The sequence below is a fragment of the Populus nigra genome, chromosome 13, assembly GCF_951802175.1.
Source record: "Populus nigra chromosome 13, ddPopNigr1.1, whole genome shotgun sequence".
NCBI lineage: Eukaryota > Viridiplantae > Streptophyta > Magnoliopsida > Malpighiales > Salicaceae > Populus > Populus nigra.
In genome coordinates, this window is record NC_084864.1 from 14,535,837 (window position 1) to 14,552,311 (window position 16,475).

Below are 16,475 nucleotides of genomic sequence, written 5' to 3' on the forward strand. Positions count from 1 at the left end.
GTTTTTTGGGTTAAAAACTACAATAATCTTGATTGAAAAGATCTAGTTGAGAAATATTTGATAGCAAAAAATCAATAAACTCAATTAGTTTGAGAGGAAATTGAGTATTAGTAATAAAATTCAGGTTTTTCTCCTTTTTATTTCATTTATAAGTACACAGAAGATGAGTTACCTTTACATTTATAAAAGATATAATAATAAAAAGAAAAAGGGCAAGTGTTCACCTTTTTATTCATTGAGTACTGAATTGCACATGGAGACTTTGTTAAAGGCTAAGGATGAAAAGGAGGCCCTTTTTTGGAAAACAAAAATAAAGTATGGGCAAAATGGGAAACATCTTTATTTAGGATGGTTTCCTTGGATTCTTGGTATTGTCTGGTCGCAGGACATCTTCAAGCATATATGTGACTGAAAAATCAAATCAAAGCTGAGGGTTGCTCATTTACAGATTTAATATTACAAAGGAATATATTCCTGTCTTTTTATTGTTATTAATTCAAAAATAAAGATTAAAATTGTATTTAGTTATTGTTTTGGAATATAAAATACAGAGTAAATAAAGATATGTTTTCATATTTTTTTTATTTTAAAAATATAAATTAATCCAAAACAATCTTTCCAACTTAAAATATTTTTATTCTCAAATAGCATAATGTATATATAATATATAAGATTTAAATTCATGATCGCTGGACTCTGATACAATGTTAAAGAATCATTTTAATTCAATAATTTAAGTTTTTAGGTTACATATAATTTATATTATTTTTTAATATATTAAAATAATATATAATATTACTACATCAAAATAATATAAATATAAAAATATTTTTAAAATATAAAAATAAACACACTGTATAACTCACTTTAACTAACTCATTCTCGTCGAATCAAAGCCTACCATCTCACCCTCTCTTTTTTCATGAAAAGCCACCACCTCAAAAGTGAGCAAGAGATTAGATACATTATAACACCAACATGCACGACCGAACCTTGTTTTATTTATTTATTCTTCGAAAATGTAACAGTGATTGTGATCCTATAGTTTTTCATGCAGTAAAAAATCCTCAAAAATAATTTAACCCGTTTTCTTTTTCTTAACAATGATGATGATGATATTGAATTCAAACTCTTTATAATGGATATTTGTTGAGCTTTCTTTTCTTTTCTTTTTTAGATTAATGTGGATTTTTGAACCAGTTTATGCGTACCTTGATTAATTTTATGGGTCATGAAGTTAATAATTATGTAAGTCTTCAATGACTATGAGAGGACTCGAACTTGTGGCCATTAAAAAACAAATCTAAGGTCTGACCAATTAAACCACATCTCAGGATTTTGTTGAGCTTTTTTCTTGATTTTAGGAGAGAATGAGTAATATATATATGTTGTAAAATTATTATTTTTATTTTTTATATATGAAAAACATGTCTAATCTTGAATTAATATTAATAGCTTAATTTTGCATTTGGATGCAATTTTTCTTTTGCCCTTTTAATAAAAAAAATATTAGAGAATAATATAAATTATATTTTAGATCTCACTTAATAATTTAAATTATTGGGTTGAGATGATTTTTTGACATGGTATTAGAGTTTTGATGATTAAGTAATCACGAGTTCAAATCTCACAATGTATCCTTATTTATTTGATAAAAATTAAGCACAAAGTAGTGTGAGTTTGTACAAATAATTAACGTGATGTATTAGAGAATAATATAAATTATATCTTGAGATTTTACCTAAGAATTTAAACTATTAAGCTGAAATAATTTTTTAATAGCAATAATGAATATATATACTTTAATTATTAAAAAACAAATTCTACTTGACGGGTTATGTTATCACTAGTGCCCTTGCAAAAAACGAAAGAAAAAAAGACTGGTTATTATATATATATATTTTTTGTGTATGGAAAACATGTTTGAATGCATATATGGAATTCATGACTAATATGGCAATTAACCTGTCCCGTATTTTGAAATATCATTAATATTCTGAAATATTAATTAATGACATTTCATAATATTAATTATAAAATTAATATCAATGATATTAACGATGTTTTAAATATTAATAATATTCCAAGCTATTAATGTTATTTCAAAATAAAAAGATGATGGAACAATTATAAATATCATATAATATATTTCAAGATATTAATATTAATTTCACAATATTAATAATATTTCAAGCTATGAATTTTGATATTTCAAGATTAAGCTAAATTTCAAGCTATAATTTCTATGAAAAAATGTTTCACATGGAATTGTCATATCCATCAATTTAAAGTAGAAATTAATACTATTAATTACTCGAAAGAATGGGATTAATTACTCGAAAAATTTCAACCGTTTAATTTTCGAATCCACTCACTGAGAATGATTTGTGATTTTATCAGAAGAGATTTTCAAGATTCAACCGTTTTAAGTTATAGAACTCAAGAATTATAATTAAAAATCTAATTATTTAATTAATTTATTCAACGATCGGTACTCGTGGTATGATTTACAAATGGAAATAAAAATAAAATCATTTAAGTTTTTAATTACATTGGTAGTCGCGGTATGATTTAAAAACGGAAATACAAATAAAATCATTTAATTCTTTAATTACTCCTTAATTACGATTCTATTTAAACCTTTGACCTAGTATGGTTATGCCATCTTTTATATATATATATATATAGCAAACAATTCAATATCGTATGGCCAAACTTCCTTTCCTTCTGATCTTCCATCTAAATTTGACGATTCTTTCCTTCTGATTTACCATCAATATTTACGATGGCCTTGATCAGAAGGCTGGCTATTTTAGGGTTTTGGATTTCCATGCTCTTAATGACGATGAACCCCTTTCTGGCAAGAGAATTAAGAGATGATACAAGTGCTGTAGTGAAGTTTCCCTACAAAAGCCTTGGCATATTGGAAACATACATTAGTCCTCCAACTATGGGGGAAGGTGGTAGTCAAATATGTGACCCAAAAAAGGATCCTGCCATATGTCAACACCCGCCTGAGAATCCATGGCGCAGAAGTTGTGAAAAAGAGTTCCGATGCAGGAGCGCCCCCCCACCGGCGCCTTGAATGGAGGTCATGGAGCTAATGGATGGATTAGTAGCAGTTTAGGTAAAAAGGAAACACATTCAGTATATCCACGTTGAGTTTTCATTATTATATCTTAAGAACTTTATTTCCTCTTTGTTTGAAGAGGAATGATGCAGGAGTGATCCCCTACCGGCGGCAGACATTAGTAGCAGTTTGATGAATACGAAAGAACGCTTTTAGTTTTGAATAATCATATATGATGGCACCTTGAATTTTCATTACTATATATATGCTAATAAAGTGATCTCCTGTTCTATATTAATCTTACATTTATTTTTTCTATATATATATATATATATATATATTTGTTGGCACATAAATTTTATGTATTGCATGGCCAGTCCTAGCCACCACCTTGCTTTTAATCTCGTCGCTCCACCGCCAGGTCCCCTACCATACTTCCTGAACCTCCACTGCTGTTTGATATTTTGATAAAACCTCAGCAGCTCAGCCCCATTTTCTTAACAATGATAAAACAGGAAGTAAGCTGTAGCTGATAGTGCATTAAATCGTCAACCGTGCCAGCACAAAATTTAGGAATGGAGACAAAAACATATAAAAAAAAAAAACTTCGGAGCTGCTGATGTTATGTTAATTCTTATTTAGTGCCATGCTCGAGCCAGCGCCACATTTGCTCGTTGAAGATTCGAAACAAAACCCACTGATCCTTTCTCATTGCTTCGAATAGTGGAGATAAATATAAAATCCTCCTCTCTCCACCCTGAAAACCGTCAACCGTGCCAACACTTGCAGAAAAGGCTCTGTCAGAATTTGAAATGAATTTCCCAATCTTCTCTTGAATTACATGAACTTGAGCCTGGTATGGTGATATGGTGATACGCATGCTAACCTTCTCCTTAGTACCATTAATTTCTGTAACATCAAAATGAAGTGAAAAGAATCCCATAAATCAAATGTTATGCCAGAAACTTCTGATATTTCTTAGAACCAACCTTTGAAAAGGCTCCCCCGACTATATCTATTGGAAATAATTGAAGGGAGAAGGGAAGTATGGTGGAAGACAAAACTCTTTCACATCATACTACTCCCCCAGGAGAGGAAGTCCCAGGGACTTAGACTTGGATTACTCTGTTCCCAATACAAATATTTATACTAGTTTAGGGATAATTCAAGAGACTTGAAAGGATATACATATCTTTAATAATTATACATGCACCTAGAAGAACCAAAAGAACACTTTCAATGTAGAGTTCAAAATTAATTCCAAGAATATCAGCAACAGCAGCAGTCTCAAACGTATTTTTGAAACCCTGTTGTTCAACCAGATCCTCTTTAATTTCCACAGGATATATTTATGAAAGGGCAGGATTCAAACGTAACCGTCTCCTCTAGCCCGTTCCTTTGACGTTTGATGCATCCAAAATCTGTCTGCCATGCTCTGTATCAAAACAACTTGAAACCGCAGCTTCTTGTGAGTTGTTTAAATTAGAGGACTTTAATGTTTCCCTATTGCAAGCAAAGACAGCACCGCTATTTTCACTAGAAGAGCAGATAGTACAGTTTCCATCATCCTTTAAAACTAGATGAACACAGTGTACAAATTTTCCATCTTCAAAGCTGGAATTGCAAATACGAGATGCTGATCAAAAAACAAGAATCATAATTCTTATAGTGAGATCACTTTGCAGCCTTTTGTTAATAATTTTCGTGTTCTTCCCTTCTAGTTCCAAGCTCAACGCTTTCCATATAACTAAATTTGTTAACTTCTTTTCAATCTTCAATTTTCAGGATTCCATGCACCTCACTGGTGCTTTACAATGATGAGTACATGAAAGCCGCCGCCTATTCCTGCTATCCACAGCACTTCATCCCTTCCTCAGCCTTGCAAATAATTAATTTGGAGGAATTTGATGAATTCTTGGATGATGAGAACCTTCAATTTTTAATGAAGTGCATGTATTCTAAAACTAAAAAATTAACTATTATAGCATTCTTCAACATGAGTAGTAGATTTAGCATTGGTTGACATGGTCAAACAATATATATAGCTAGCTATGCAACATGCAAGGATGACTTCCTTCTTCTATCACACAGCTGCAACATCCATTCCAGAACTAATTGATTAATCTTTTATTCCTTTCGTTTTATGCATGATACAGTGTTTTCCTTTTGTTTCAGAACCGTAACATCACAGGAGTTCACGAAGAGTTGGGTGAAGTCAAACCATCTATAGGTTGGTCTTTTACGAGTATTTAACCATGGCAGAATTGGAGCTTTTGAAGTAAATAAAGATGAACTGGGAATTTTTAGTTGTACTATGTGAAAGTGATGTTTGGTTGATGATGCAGTATGTTTTTTTTTTAAAAAAAAGCTAAAAGATTCAAGCACATGCCAGTTAATTGTATGTAAGAATCCACAGCTTTTGTACCAGCGCATTTTCAAATGAAGTATTGGATTTGAGCTCTGTCTTCAAGTCATCTTTCAAACCACCTCTTGTGCTTCTTTCTTGTTTTCTCAAGAGGAAACACCACTATTTTCACAAATAGTACGATTCTTTTCATGCTGCCAGAAGAAAATAGGATACATTGGTAGCAAATGAGGTTGGGCTCAATATAGAAACAATTATGACACACAAATTGAGGCTGGATTTGGATGCTAATGAAAGTACAATGATGTCGTGAAGTATGAAGATAAACAAGAATGACATCAGATTTTTTCTTCAATGGCAGATAGTTCAACACTTCAGCCCAAAAGATATTTGCAGAGATTCTATACTTGTTGACATGTTTCCGCGTGTAGAGGGGAAATGAATGACTTCATGTAATGACTTGTTGACACGAATTATTCTGGTATTTTCTCTACCTGTCAGGCGAAATTTCAGAGTTTAAAAGGGAACTCGAGCTTATAATGGAAGAAATCTCTCTACAGTAAACAAATCAGCATGTTTCCGCGTGCAGGCCATGATCAATATCTTTGATCAAATGCACTTCAGATTCTGAGATAGGCATGACTTTCTTTTCTACAAATTAAGGTTGTCTATACTATTGTGCTTACTTCTTAGGGAGTTCCAAGTAAATGATAGATTCTTAGGAAATTTGTTTCCAAAGTAAGAGATAAATTAATTGCCAGCGAAGGAAAGAATAGGGGAAAGTCACAAACAAAAATTACAGGCGTTTGCATTGCCTTTACATGAATGTTAAATATTAATGCATACTCATGGCTAGAGATCAAGAGGTTTTCATTCCTAAAAACATAACTTCACTCTCAACTCAATCACTTTTCTTAGCAGACACTTCTCCTCTCTACTCAAAAAGACAATGGAAGAAGCTTTTGCAACCGAAATCGCAAAATCCCTTTTAGGGAAGTTAAGCTCTTTTGCCTCTGAAGAATTTTGTTTGGCATGGGGACTTGATGCTGACCTAGACCATCTTGAAGAGATATTGTCAGCCATCAATGCAGTGTTGCACGATGCCGAGAAGCAACAGGAACAAAATGACAAGATCCGGTTGTGGCTTCAGAAGCTCCGAGAAGTCTTGTACGATGCAGAGGACGTGCTAGACGAAGTTGAGTGCGAGACTTTGCGAAGGAAGGTGGTGAAAACTACAGGGAGCACCAGCAGAAAGGTACAACGCTTCTTTTCAAGGTCTAACATGATTGCATTTCGTTTAAGAATGGGTCATAAAATAAAGAACATCATCGGGAGACTTGCTAGAATCGAGTCTCTTAAGTCTCAGTTTAACCTCAGCGAGCAGACTATCGATAGTCATGTCTTACATGAGGAAACAGTGATGAACCGATCCTTTGAGAGCTTTTCCGGACTTATCGGAAGAGATAAAGACAAAGAACGCATCATCAACCTTTTAGTAGAACCTTTTAAGGTTGGTGATGCTCATCCCCTTGTCTTTTCGATAGTTGGAATGGGAGGATTGGGGAAGACTGCTCTTGCCAAATCGGTGCATGATGATGAGATTGTAAAAACTAATTTTGAAATGAAAATAGAGGCATGTGTTTCAGATGGTTTTGGTTTAAAACAAGTGATACAAAAAATTCTTAAATCTGCAACTGGGGATAGATGTGCAGATTTGGATGAGGGCGAACTAAAGAAAAAACTTGAAGCAATTTTGAACGGCAGGAAATACTTGCTTCTTTTGGATGATGTTTGGAATGAAGATGCTCAAAAATGGTTGTTGTTGAAGCCTTCATTATCAAAAGGTGCTTTTGGAAGTAAAGTTATAGTAACTACCCGTAGTCAACGTGTTGCTGAGATTATGGGTACTGTTTCTGCATACAACTTGAGTATTCTTGGTCAAGAGCACTGCCTGTCGTTGTTTTACAAGTGTGCATTCAAGGAAAGGCAAATGGAGTTGTATCCAGATTTGGTTGGAATTGGGAAAGAAATAGTGGCAAAATGCAAGCAAATTCCTTTGGCGGTGATTAATTTGGGGACTCAACTGTATGGTAAAGTTGATGAAAAAGAGTGGGAATCGGTGAGAGATAGTGAGAAGTGGGAGGAGAAGGGAGATGGTATTTTACCTGCCTTGAAAATACGTTATCAACGACTGTCGGCTCACTTGAAAAGATGCTTTCTTTATTCTTCCATTTTTCCAAAAGATTACCAGTTCACGGATCTCGTATTGGTGCAATTTTGGATGGCGCATGGACTCATTCAATCATCAAATCCAAACGAAAACTTCGAAGATGTTGGCTTGAGTTATGTGCACGAGTTGATCTCAAGATGTTTCTTCCAAGATCATGAGGAAGCAATTTTCTTGGCTACCTTTAAAATGCATGATCTTGCATCATCATTGGCTCAAAATGAGTTTTCAATCATAAGCTCTCAAAACCACCAAATTTCCAAATCTAGTCGTCATCTGTCAGTTCTTGACTCCAAGTCTTTTTTTCATCCAACTCTTCCTAACTTCCCAGATAAAGTCAATACTCTTTGCAGATAGTCTAGAGGGGCCTACATGCAAGACAGACTTTGAGAAATGTTTGTCAAAATCTAAGCATTTGCGGTCTTTGGAATTACTAGATGATTCTGAATTTGAGGCTTTCCCAGAGATGATTGGTACCTTGAAGCATTTGAGATATCTGAGTTTCGATAAGAACACAAAAATAAAAAGACTCCCAAAATCTATTTTCAAATTGCAAAATTTGCAAGCTTTGATTGTAGGGGAAGGATTAGAAGAGCTGCCCAGAGATGTGAGGTACATGATCAGCCTTAGATTTTTATTTCTATTTACTAAGCAGAATCGGTTGCCACAAGGAGGGATTGGTTGCTTGGAGTGTCTTCAAACTTTGATCATTGTCTTGTGTGAAAATCTAGAATATTTTTGTGAAGATATGCAAGGTCTTAAAAGTCTTCGAAAATTGTTTATTTCCGGATGTAATAACTTGATTTCCTTACCACGAAGCATGAAATGCCTAACCGCATTGGAGAAATTGCTTATTATCGGTTGTGAAAACCTTGATTTGATGACAATAGAAGAAGGGAAAGAGGAAGAGATCCAAACACTTTCCCTTCAAACTGTACTGTTGGCAGGATTACCAGCAACACTAGCATTACCAACACAGTTTCTTCAAGGATCAACGAACTCTTTGCGAATATTTATTATCAGAAACTGTCCAAACATTAGAGTAATTTCAGAGTGCTTTGGCAATTTAAAGAAACTTCAAAATCTTCGGATCATAGATTGTCCAAGGTTGAGCAAAAGGTGCCAAAAGGAAACAGGAGAAGATTGGCCAAAGATCGCTCATATCCCTAAAATCGAGATTGACGATGATGACATCGAAGAAGAAACGTCGAATCAGGTAAGAATTATGAGAATTTAATATTATCATATTTAGTTTCATATTTTTATTTGATTCTTCAATTTTTCTCTCTTCTTGTTGATCTTTGGTGTGGTTTCTTGTCACCAGGGTCCCGTCAGCTCAGATCTTTTACAAACAGTTTAGTTGCTTGCAAAAACCAGCCTGAGGCTAGACTGATCTACCTTGTTTAATTCCTCCTGCCTTGATTTCCTCAGCAAGCTGTCTGTGATAATTTCTTTCATTAATAAATTGATTAACATCTAGTTGTTATCACCTCATGCTTGTTCTAATACTGGTACAAAATCAGGCATTGCAATAACACAATGAAATTAGCTAGAAAAATCATCAGAGGAATATGATCATCTTCGGTTCCATTCCATATTTTCTGAAATACAAGCTTCAACAACAAGTTGATTCAAGATACGAGAAAGGAAAAACATCATATCATTAATTTTGACTACCATTCTTCAACACAAGCAGTAGATTTAGCATAGGTTGACATGGTCAACCAAATATATAGCTAGTTATGCAACATGCAAGGATGCCTTCCTTCTTCAGTCGGACAGCTGCAGCATCCATTCAACGACTTGTAGAGCAACCTGAGAGGTCAAGTTCTTCCCACATTATGTCAAGTAACTGGCCTTCACCACCTAGGCTTTGATCCCATTCTTCCATTACTAAATCCATATTTCATGTTCCTCCAGGGGCTGTCTGATATTTCATTAGTAAATAGTACGATTCTCTCCATGTTGTATGAAGAAAATAGAAGATATTGGTTGCAAATGAGGTCGAGCTCATTATAGAAAGAATTAGGACACACAAACAGGGGCTGGATTTGAATGCTAATCATGAAAGTACAAGAATGTGGTGATCAACTATGAACATAAATATACTATCAAAAAAAGAGAAAAAAAAACTATTAACATAAATAAGAATGACACTAATTTTTTTTTTTTTTTTTGTAATGCAATACTAATGAGATCTAAACTCAAATACAGTTGGTATAACGCCAAATAACGTTACCAATTAAACTAAATTTTCAATTGCGTCCCCAAATTCTCCTTTTTCTAAGTGTAAATCCATGAGATCTTAACACAAATTATATGAAACAACACCAAATAACATATCAAGTACTCCATTTTTTGTAATGGTATAGATTTAAGTTCTTCTTACCTTCAGAAGCCATTCAGCTAAAAAGAGAACTGCTAAAAAAAAGTATTAAGAAGCAGACAAGATATTCTATATGATGAAGGAAACAGCGTCACAAGTCAAAGATAACATGCGCCGCCGCCACCAATCAAGCCACCCATTTTTCAACGGAAATCTGGTGAGCCGAAACACTCTCCTCCATCTCCTACCGTTATAGAGTGTTATTCGTTTGAACACAATGATGGAAGACTTTGGGGGTACCAAAGCCAACGTCGATATGAACGATGGAAATTTAAGAATCCAAATTAAGGAAACTACCTAGAATTTGCACTACCATGATAACCAAGACAGCTTGGTAATTTTATATATCCCATGGGCCCTAAAATATATAGTATTAACATAATTACAGTTAAAATTAGCTAGTTGGCGTCGACTTCTCATGAATGTTCAATATAGTATAACATGAATTCACTCTCATCTCAATCTCTTTTCTTCCCATCAATTCTCCTATCACTCAATTCTCTTCACTGACAAAAAAAACATGGCAGAATCTTTTGCAGCCGAGATTGCAAAATCCCTTTTAGGGAAGTTAGGCTCTTTGGCTGTCCAGGAATTTTGTTTGGCATGGGGACTTGAAGCTGACCTTGCACGTCTTGAAGAGAGATTGTCAGCCATCAACGCAGTGCTGTCTGATGCGGAGAAGCAACAATCAAGGAACGACAAGATTCGGCTCTGGCTCCAAACGCTCAGAGAAGTCTTGTATGATGCGGAGGACGTGCTGGATGAATTTGAGTGCGAGACTTTGCGAAGGCAGGTGGTGAAAACTACGGGCAGCACCAGCAGTAAGGTACGACGCTCTCTTGGTCTAAGTTCTAATATGATTGCATTCCGTTTAAGAATGGGTCATAAGATAAAGAGCATCATAGAAAGACTATCTGAGATTTCATCTCTTAAGTCTGACTTCAACCTCCACGAGCATCCTAATGATTATAGTAGTGTCCTGCATGAGGAAATAGTGATGAACCGATCCTTTGAGAGCTTTTTCGGTCTTATTGGAAGAGATGGAGACACAGAACGCGTCATCAACCTTTTAGTAGAACCTTTAAGAGATGGTGATGCACATCCCCTTGTCCTTCCGATGGTTGGAATGGGAGGCTTGGGGAAGACTGCTCTTGCCAAATCGGTGTATGATAATGAAATTGTAAAAGCTCATTTCGAACTGAAAATGGAGGCATGCGTTTCCGATAGTTTTTCCTTAAAACTAGTGATACCAAAAATCATTAAATCTGCAACTGGGGAAATATGTGCAAATCTGGATGAGGGTGAACTAAGACAAAAACTTGTAACAGTTTTGGATGGTAGGAAATACTTGCTTGTCTTAGATGATGTTTGGAATGAAGATCCTCAAAAATGGTTGTTGTTGAAGCCTCTGTTATCAAAAGGTGCGTTTGGAAGTAAAATCTTAGTAACCACCCGCAGTCAACGTGTTGTTGAGATTATGGGTACAGTTACTCCATACAACCTAACTCTTCTGGGTCAAAGGGATTGTTTGTCGTTGTTTTACAAGTGTGCATTCAAGGAAAGGCAAATGGAGTTGTATCCAAATTTAGTTGAAATTGGGAAAGATATAGTGGGAAAATGCAAGCAAATTCCTTTGGCAGTGATTAACTTGGGGACTCAACTGTATGGTAAAACTGATGAAAAAGAGTGGGAATCGGTGAGAGATAGTGACAAGTGGGAGGAGAAGGGAGATGGTATTTTACCTGCTTTGAAGATAAGTTATCAACGACTGCCGACTCACTTGAAAAGATGCTTTCTTTATTCTTCCATTTTTCCAAAAGATCATCTCTTCTCGGATCTTGAATTGGTTCAATTTTGGATGGCGCATGGACTCATTCAATCATCAAATCCAAATGAGAACTTGGAAGATGTTGGCTTGCGTTATGTGCGTGAGTTGATCTCAAAATGTTTCTTCCAAGATTACGAGGATTGGATTTTTGGAGCTTTATTTAAAATGCATGATTTAATGCATGATCTTGCATCATCGTTGGCTCAAAATGAGTATTCAATCATAAGCTCTCAAAACCACCAAATTTCCAAAACCACCCGTCATTTGTCAATTCTCGACTCTGATTCATTTTTTCATCAAACTCTTCCTAAGTTCACAAATAAATTACCTCATGTGCGGTCAATACTCTTTGCAACTAGCCTAGAGGCTCCTAGATGCAAAACAGACTTTGAGAAGTGCTTGTCGGAATTTAAGCATTTGCGGTCTTTGGAATTGATGGATGGTTCTGAATTTGAATCTTTGCCGGAGAAGATTGGTGCCTTGAAACATTTGAGATATCTAAGTTTTGCCGGGTATTCAAAAATGAAAAGACTCCCAAAATCCATTTTCAAATTACAAAATTTGCAAGCTCTGCTTGTAGGTGCAAAAGGATTAGAAGAGCTGCCCAAAGATATCAGGTACATGATCAACCTTAGATTCTTATTTCTGGTCACTAATCAGAAGCGGTTCCTAGAAGGTGGGATTGGGTGCTTGGAGTGTCTTCAAACTTTATTCATTGTTCGATGTAAAAATCTAGAATTTTTGTGCGACGATATGCAAGGTCTTAGAAGTCTTCGTAAATTGGTTATTGCTGGATGTGAAAGTCTAATTTCTTTGCCGCAAAGCATGAAATCCCTAACTGCACTGGAGGAATTGTATATTTGCGATTGTGAAAAGCTTAATTTAATGATGACAGAGGAAGAGAAAGAAAAAAAAATTCAACCACTTTCCCTTCGGATTGTATTTTTTGGATGGTTAACAACAACAATTACACTACCAAAACAGCTTCTTGAAGGATCTAAGGACTCCTTACAAACATTTATCATCGGAGATTGTCCAAGCATTATAGAATTGCCAGAGTGCGTCAGCAATTTAAAGAAACTTCAAAAACTACAGATCAGACATTGTCCAAGGTTAAGCAAAAGGTGTCAAAGGGGAACGGGAGAAGATTGGCAGAAGATCGCTCATATCCCTAGAATCGAGGTTGACCTTGATGACAGCTAATTAGGTGAGGATTATGAGAATTTGATATTTTGTTTCATATTTCTATCCATTCTTCAATTTCTTTTTTCGTTTAAATTATTTTCCCTAGAAACAATATTAGCTTCGGATAAAAGAAAGAACGCCATGTTTGTTCTAATTAATTTCACAAACCTCTTTTGTTTTGGAGGGTGAGATTCACATGGAACTCCTTTAGCTTTACCCAGAGCAAAAGAACAAGACAGGGTATGTCATGATATTGCATTCTAATTAAAAGCTAACTAATTCATTCAGCAATCTGCTACATCATTATTAAATTCTGTGCATGCATGTCTGATATTTTTCAGCTTTCACTGGTGTTTTTGCTGATGGTCATTCGGAGACTTCAATGTATCCGGTGTTGTTGCTGATAATTTAGTTTGTTTCAATAAAGATGAAGAACGTTTTCTGGAGATTAATTTCGATTATCTATGTGCTTTCCTCGGAGTTCCTGCTAGTAAATTATTTGTTGTTGCTACGATTTCCAATTCTTGTGCCCTGGCCTATTGCTTACGATATTCCCGCATTTGTTCTTGATGTTACCTGCATTCAGTTTATTTGCTGATCACGAAGTTTGCTCTCTCGTTGTTGATCTTTGGTTTGGTTTCTTGAGCAAATGTGAAAGTTATTTCATATATTCGAGCAACCATGCCATGGAAGCTACCCAACCGGAAGGGCCAAAACACTCCACTAGTTTGTTAGCATGACGGCCGAGAAATATGTGAAGAAGCTCATTTGGACCATCAATCTCCATTCTCTCCCGATTCCCAGATACGAACATATCTCAAAATGTTCATATCCATATAATTCGACAGCTGATCTCAGGACACAGGCTGCCACTTCCAAGCTGACATGTTGGTTAGAGAACATGTAAGTGTCCTGCATTTCATTCTTAGTAGAGTATATAACAAGAAACCAAGAGTCTTTGTTTTCCCAGTTCCTGGAAGATCCCATATTAATTTGACAGTATTCTCAATTCTGATGACAGCATCCAGTTCTGGTAATGCAGCTTAAACCTGCAGCTTCTTGCGAGTCATTTCAACTAAAAGATGGTAATATGTCCCTTATGCTCTGAAGAGGAAACACCACTATTTTCACTACAAGAGCAGATGATAATAATGTGGTTAAGTATGAACATAAACAAGAATGACGTTAGAATTTTTTTCTTCAATGGCAGATAGTTGAACGCTTCAGCCCAAAATATATCTGCAGAGATTCTACGCTTCAGCCCGAATTTTTCATCTATTTAAGCTCAGCTTGTGGACTATTTTAGGGATGCGACAACATTTAAGGCTTTCTCAAATTCTTTCCGTTTTTACCCTTTACGATTTACCTTTAAAATTTAATTTTTATAGTTCAGGCTACATCATTTTTCTACAATTCATTTAAGATGTTAACTTTCTTGAACTTTGAAGAACAAGTTCCATAGCAAGAATATGAAAGTATACGAGTAGATAACTATTTGGAATTGAAAGAGGAAAAACCCGTTGATTTTATTTTTTAACAGTATTTTTTATTATTATTTTTTATCAAAATAATATTTTTTTTTTCCTGTACAATAAAAAATCTAGTCAACTCGTGACTCAAGACATGACGGGGGTTGACTATCATGCCAGGTTTCATAAGCGCCATGATAAAAATAAGCATTAAATATAATGTGAAAATTCATTAAAATTAAACAACGAGGGATGAAATTGCCAAAAAAAGTAATCAAGAAGAGAACTCAAAATAAAAAGAATTACAATCATAAGAATGAGGATCAAAATCAACAGCAAAAGAAATTAAAATCAAATAATTAGGAATAAAATAAAAAAACAAAAAAAAAGATTAAAAGCAAAATAAATAGAAATAAAAAAAATAAAGATTAAATTTGATTAAAAAACATAAAAAATCAAATGTCAATAGATGAAATTAAAAAATAAATAAATCAAATTCGATATAATTAAAAGATTGAGGATCACTTTGAAATTTTGCAAGGCCAACACATCTTTTGAGATGGAAGAGAAAAAAAAAAGGGAGGAGAAAAATTGTTATCGGGGCTTCATCATGCCATGGTGGATGACATGCCAACCCACCATGTAAAGGGTGGAGCGATGCTTTGGATGCCACCCTGGAAAGGGACCAATGATAACCAGGAGGCACCACACACTCCATCCAAAAGACGCAAGTGTCTTCCACTTGCTAGCACCATCGTTTTTTTTATATATAACAAGACCAAAACACTCTTGATACCACTTGATAATTTCAAAAAAAAAATTGATGTCAAAAAATCAAAAATACGCCTTAACCTTAAGTAAAAAAAAATAAAACAAAGTTGATCCTAACAGCTCTTTGATAATTTTATTATATAAAAAATATGAAAATTTAAAAACACCACTAAGACATTAGTTGTCTTGTTTGTTTTTAAGAGTACGGGTGTAATTACACTATGCAATAAAGGTGTGAAAATACTATTTTATCCTTGAGTATGTGTTCAATCATTTGGTTTTTGAAGGGTAAAATGATTAGTGTACTGTGAATTGCACTGTTCACGTACAGAATAAAACTCTGAGGATAATTAGTTTTATGTATAATTCTAAATAGTTTCCTTAATTCTTTATTCAAGGATTTCCACTGTTCATATAACCATGGGTTTTATAGCCCAAAGCCTTCCATCATTATGTCCAACGAAGAACAGTCTTTCATTATGCATTTAAAGTCTGTTTGGTATTGTGGTTGTTTTTGTGGTTGTGGTTTTAAAGAGCAGTTTAATAAAAAGTGTTTTTTGTGAGGTTCATTTTAAATTTTGATGTGTTTGGTTAAAATTATGGTTGAAATTGTGATTGAAAAAAAACAGTTTCTTGTGTTTGGTTAATATGCTTTTTGTATGAGATTTGATTGTAAAATTACCTAAAAGAACACACACACACACACACACACACACACACATATCATGGCAAACTATTTGCAATTCTATCGCGTACAAATATGTGAAGGCTTCTACGATCCTTGAATAGCTGAGCGAGGTACAATATCAGGTAAAAAACCATCTGAAATGAAATTAGAATTGCAACCATACTCGGAAAAAACCTCATTATCTTGCGATCTTCTTTTAATATAATTATATAGTGTCATTGATACAACTAAACATCCACATATTTAATTTTTTTAAATAAACATATTTTTTTTTCTCTAACACAAATTACCTCTAAATATAACCAATAAAAAAACTTTATACAAATAAATTATAATAGCATAAGTAATATATGTTTTGTTGCCATTATTACATTAAAACTTGTTTGAATTTTCACCAACCAATGAAAACCAAGCATGTTTAATTTGTATTTATACTTGTTTTTAAAGGGCATCATTTTCAATCACGGATAAAAATCTGTAAATTTT

The 16,475-nt window shown here is 34.4% G+C and overlaps 2 protein-coding genes across 2 annotated transcripts; both read left to right on the forward strand.

Moving 5' to 3' along the window:
* Nucleotides 1-6,384: 6,384 nt before the first annotated feature.
* Nucleotides 6,385-9,151, forward strand: LOC133670849 (putative disease resistance protein RGA3). The gene is made up of 3 exons (XM_062091444.1): nt 6,385-7,591; nt 7,902-8,878; nt 8,987-9,151. Exons 1-3 carry the CDS (start codon nt 6,385-6,387, stop codon nt 9,020-9,022), a joined length of 2,220 nt encoding a protein of 739 aa, XP_061947428.1. The 3' UTR covers nt 9,023-9,151.
* A 1,340-nt stretch (nt 9,152-10,491) lies between these two features.
* Nucleotides 10,492-13,082, forward strand: LOC133670459 (disease resistance protein RGA2-like). The gene has a single exon (XM_062090956.1). It carries the CDS (start codon nt 10,569-10,571, stop codon nt 13,077-13,079), a length of 2,511 nt encoding a protein of 836 aa, XP_061946940.1. The 5' UTR covers nt 10,492-10,568; the 3' UTR covers nt 13,080-13,082.
* The last annotated feature ends 3,393 nt before the right edge of the window (nt 13,083-16,475 follow it).

Coding starts and splice junctions, on each gene's coding strand:
- LOC133670849 (XM_062091444.1), top strand. CDS start 6,385: ATGGAAGAAGCTTTTGCAACCGAAATCGCAAAATCCCTTTTAGGGAAG. Junction 7,592..7,901: donor GTGGGAGGAGAAGGGAGATG/GTATTTTACCTG, acceptor TTCAATCATAAG/CTCTCAAAACCACCAAATTT. Junction 8,879..8,986: donor AAGAAGAAACGTCGAATCAG/GTAAGAATTATG, acceptor TCTTGTCACCAG/GGTCCCGTCAGCTCAGATCT.
- LOC133670459 (XM_062090956.1), top strand. CDS start 10,569: ATGGCAGAATCTTTTGCAGCCGAGATTGCAAAATCCCTTTTAGGGAAG.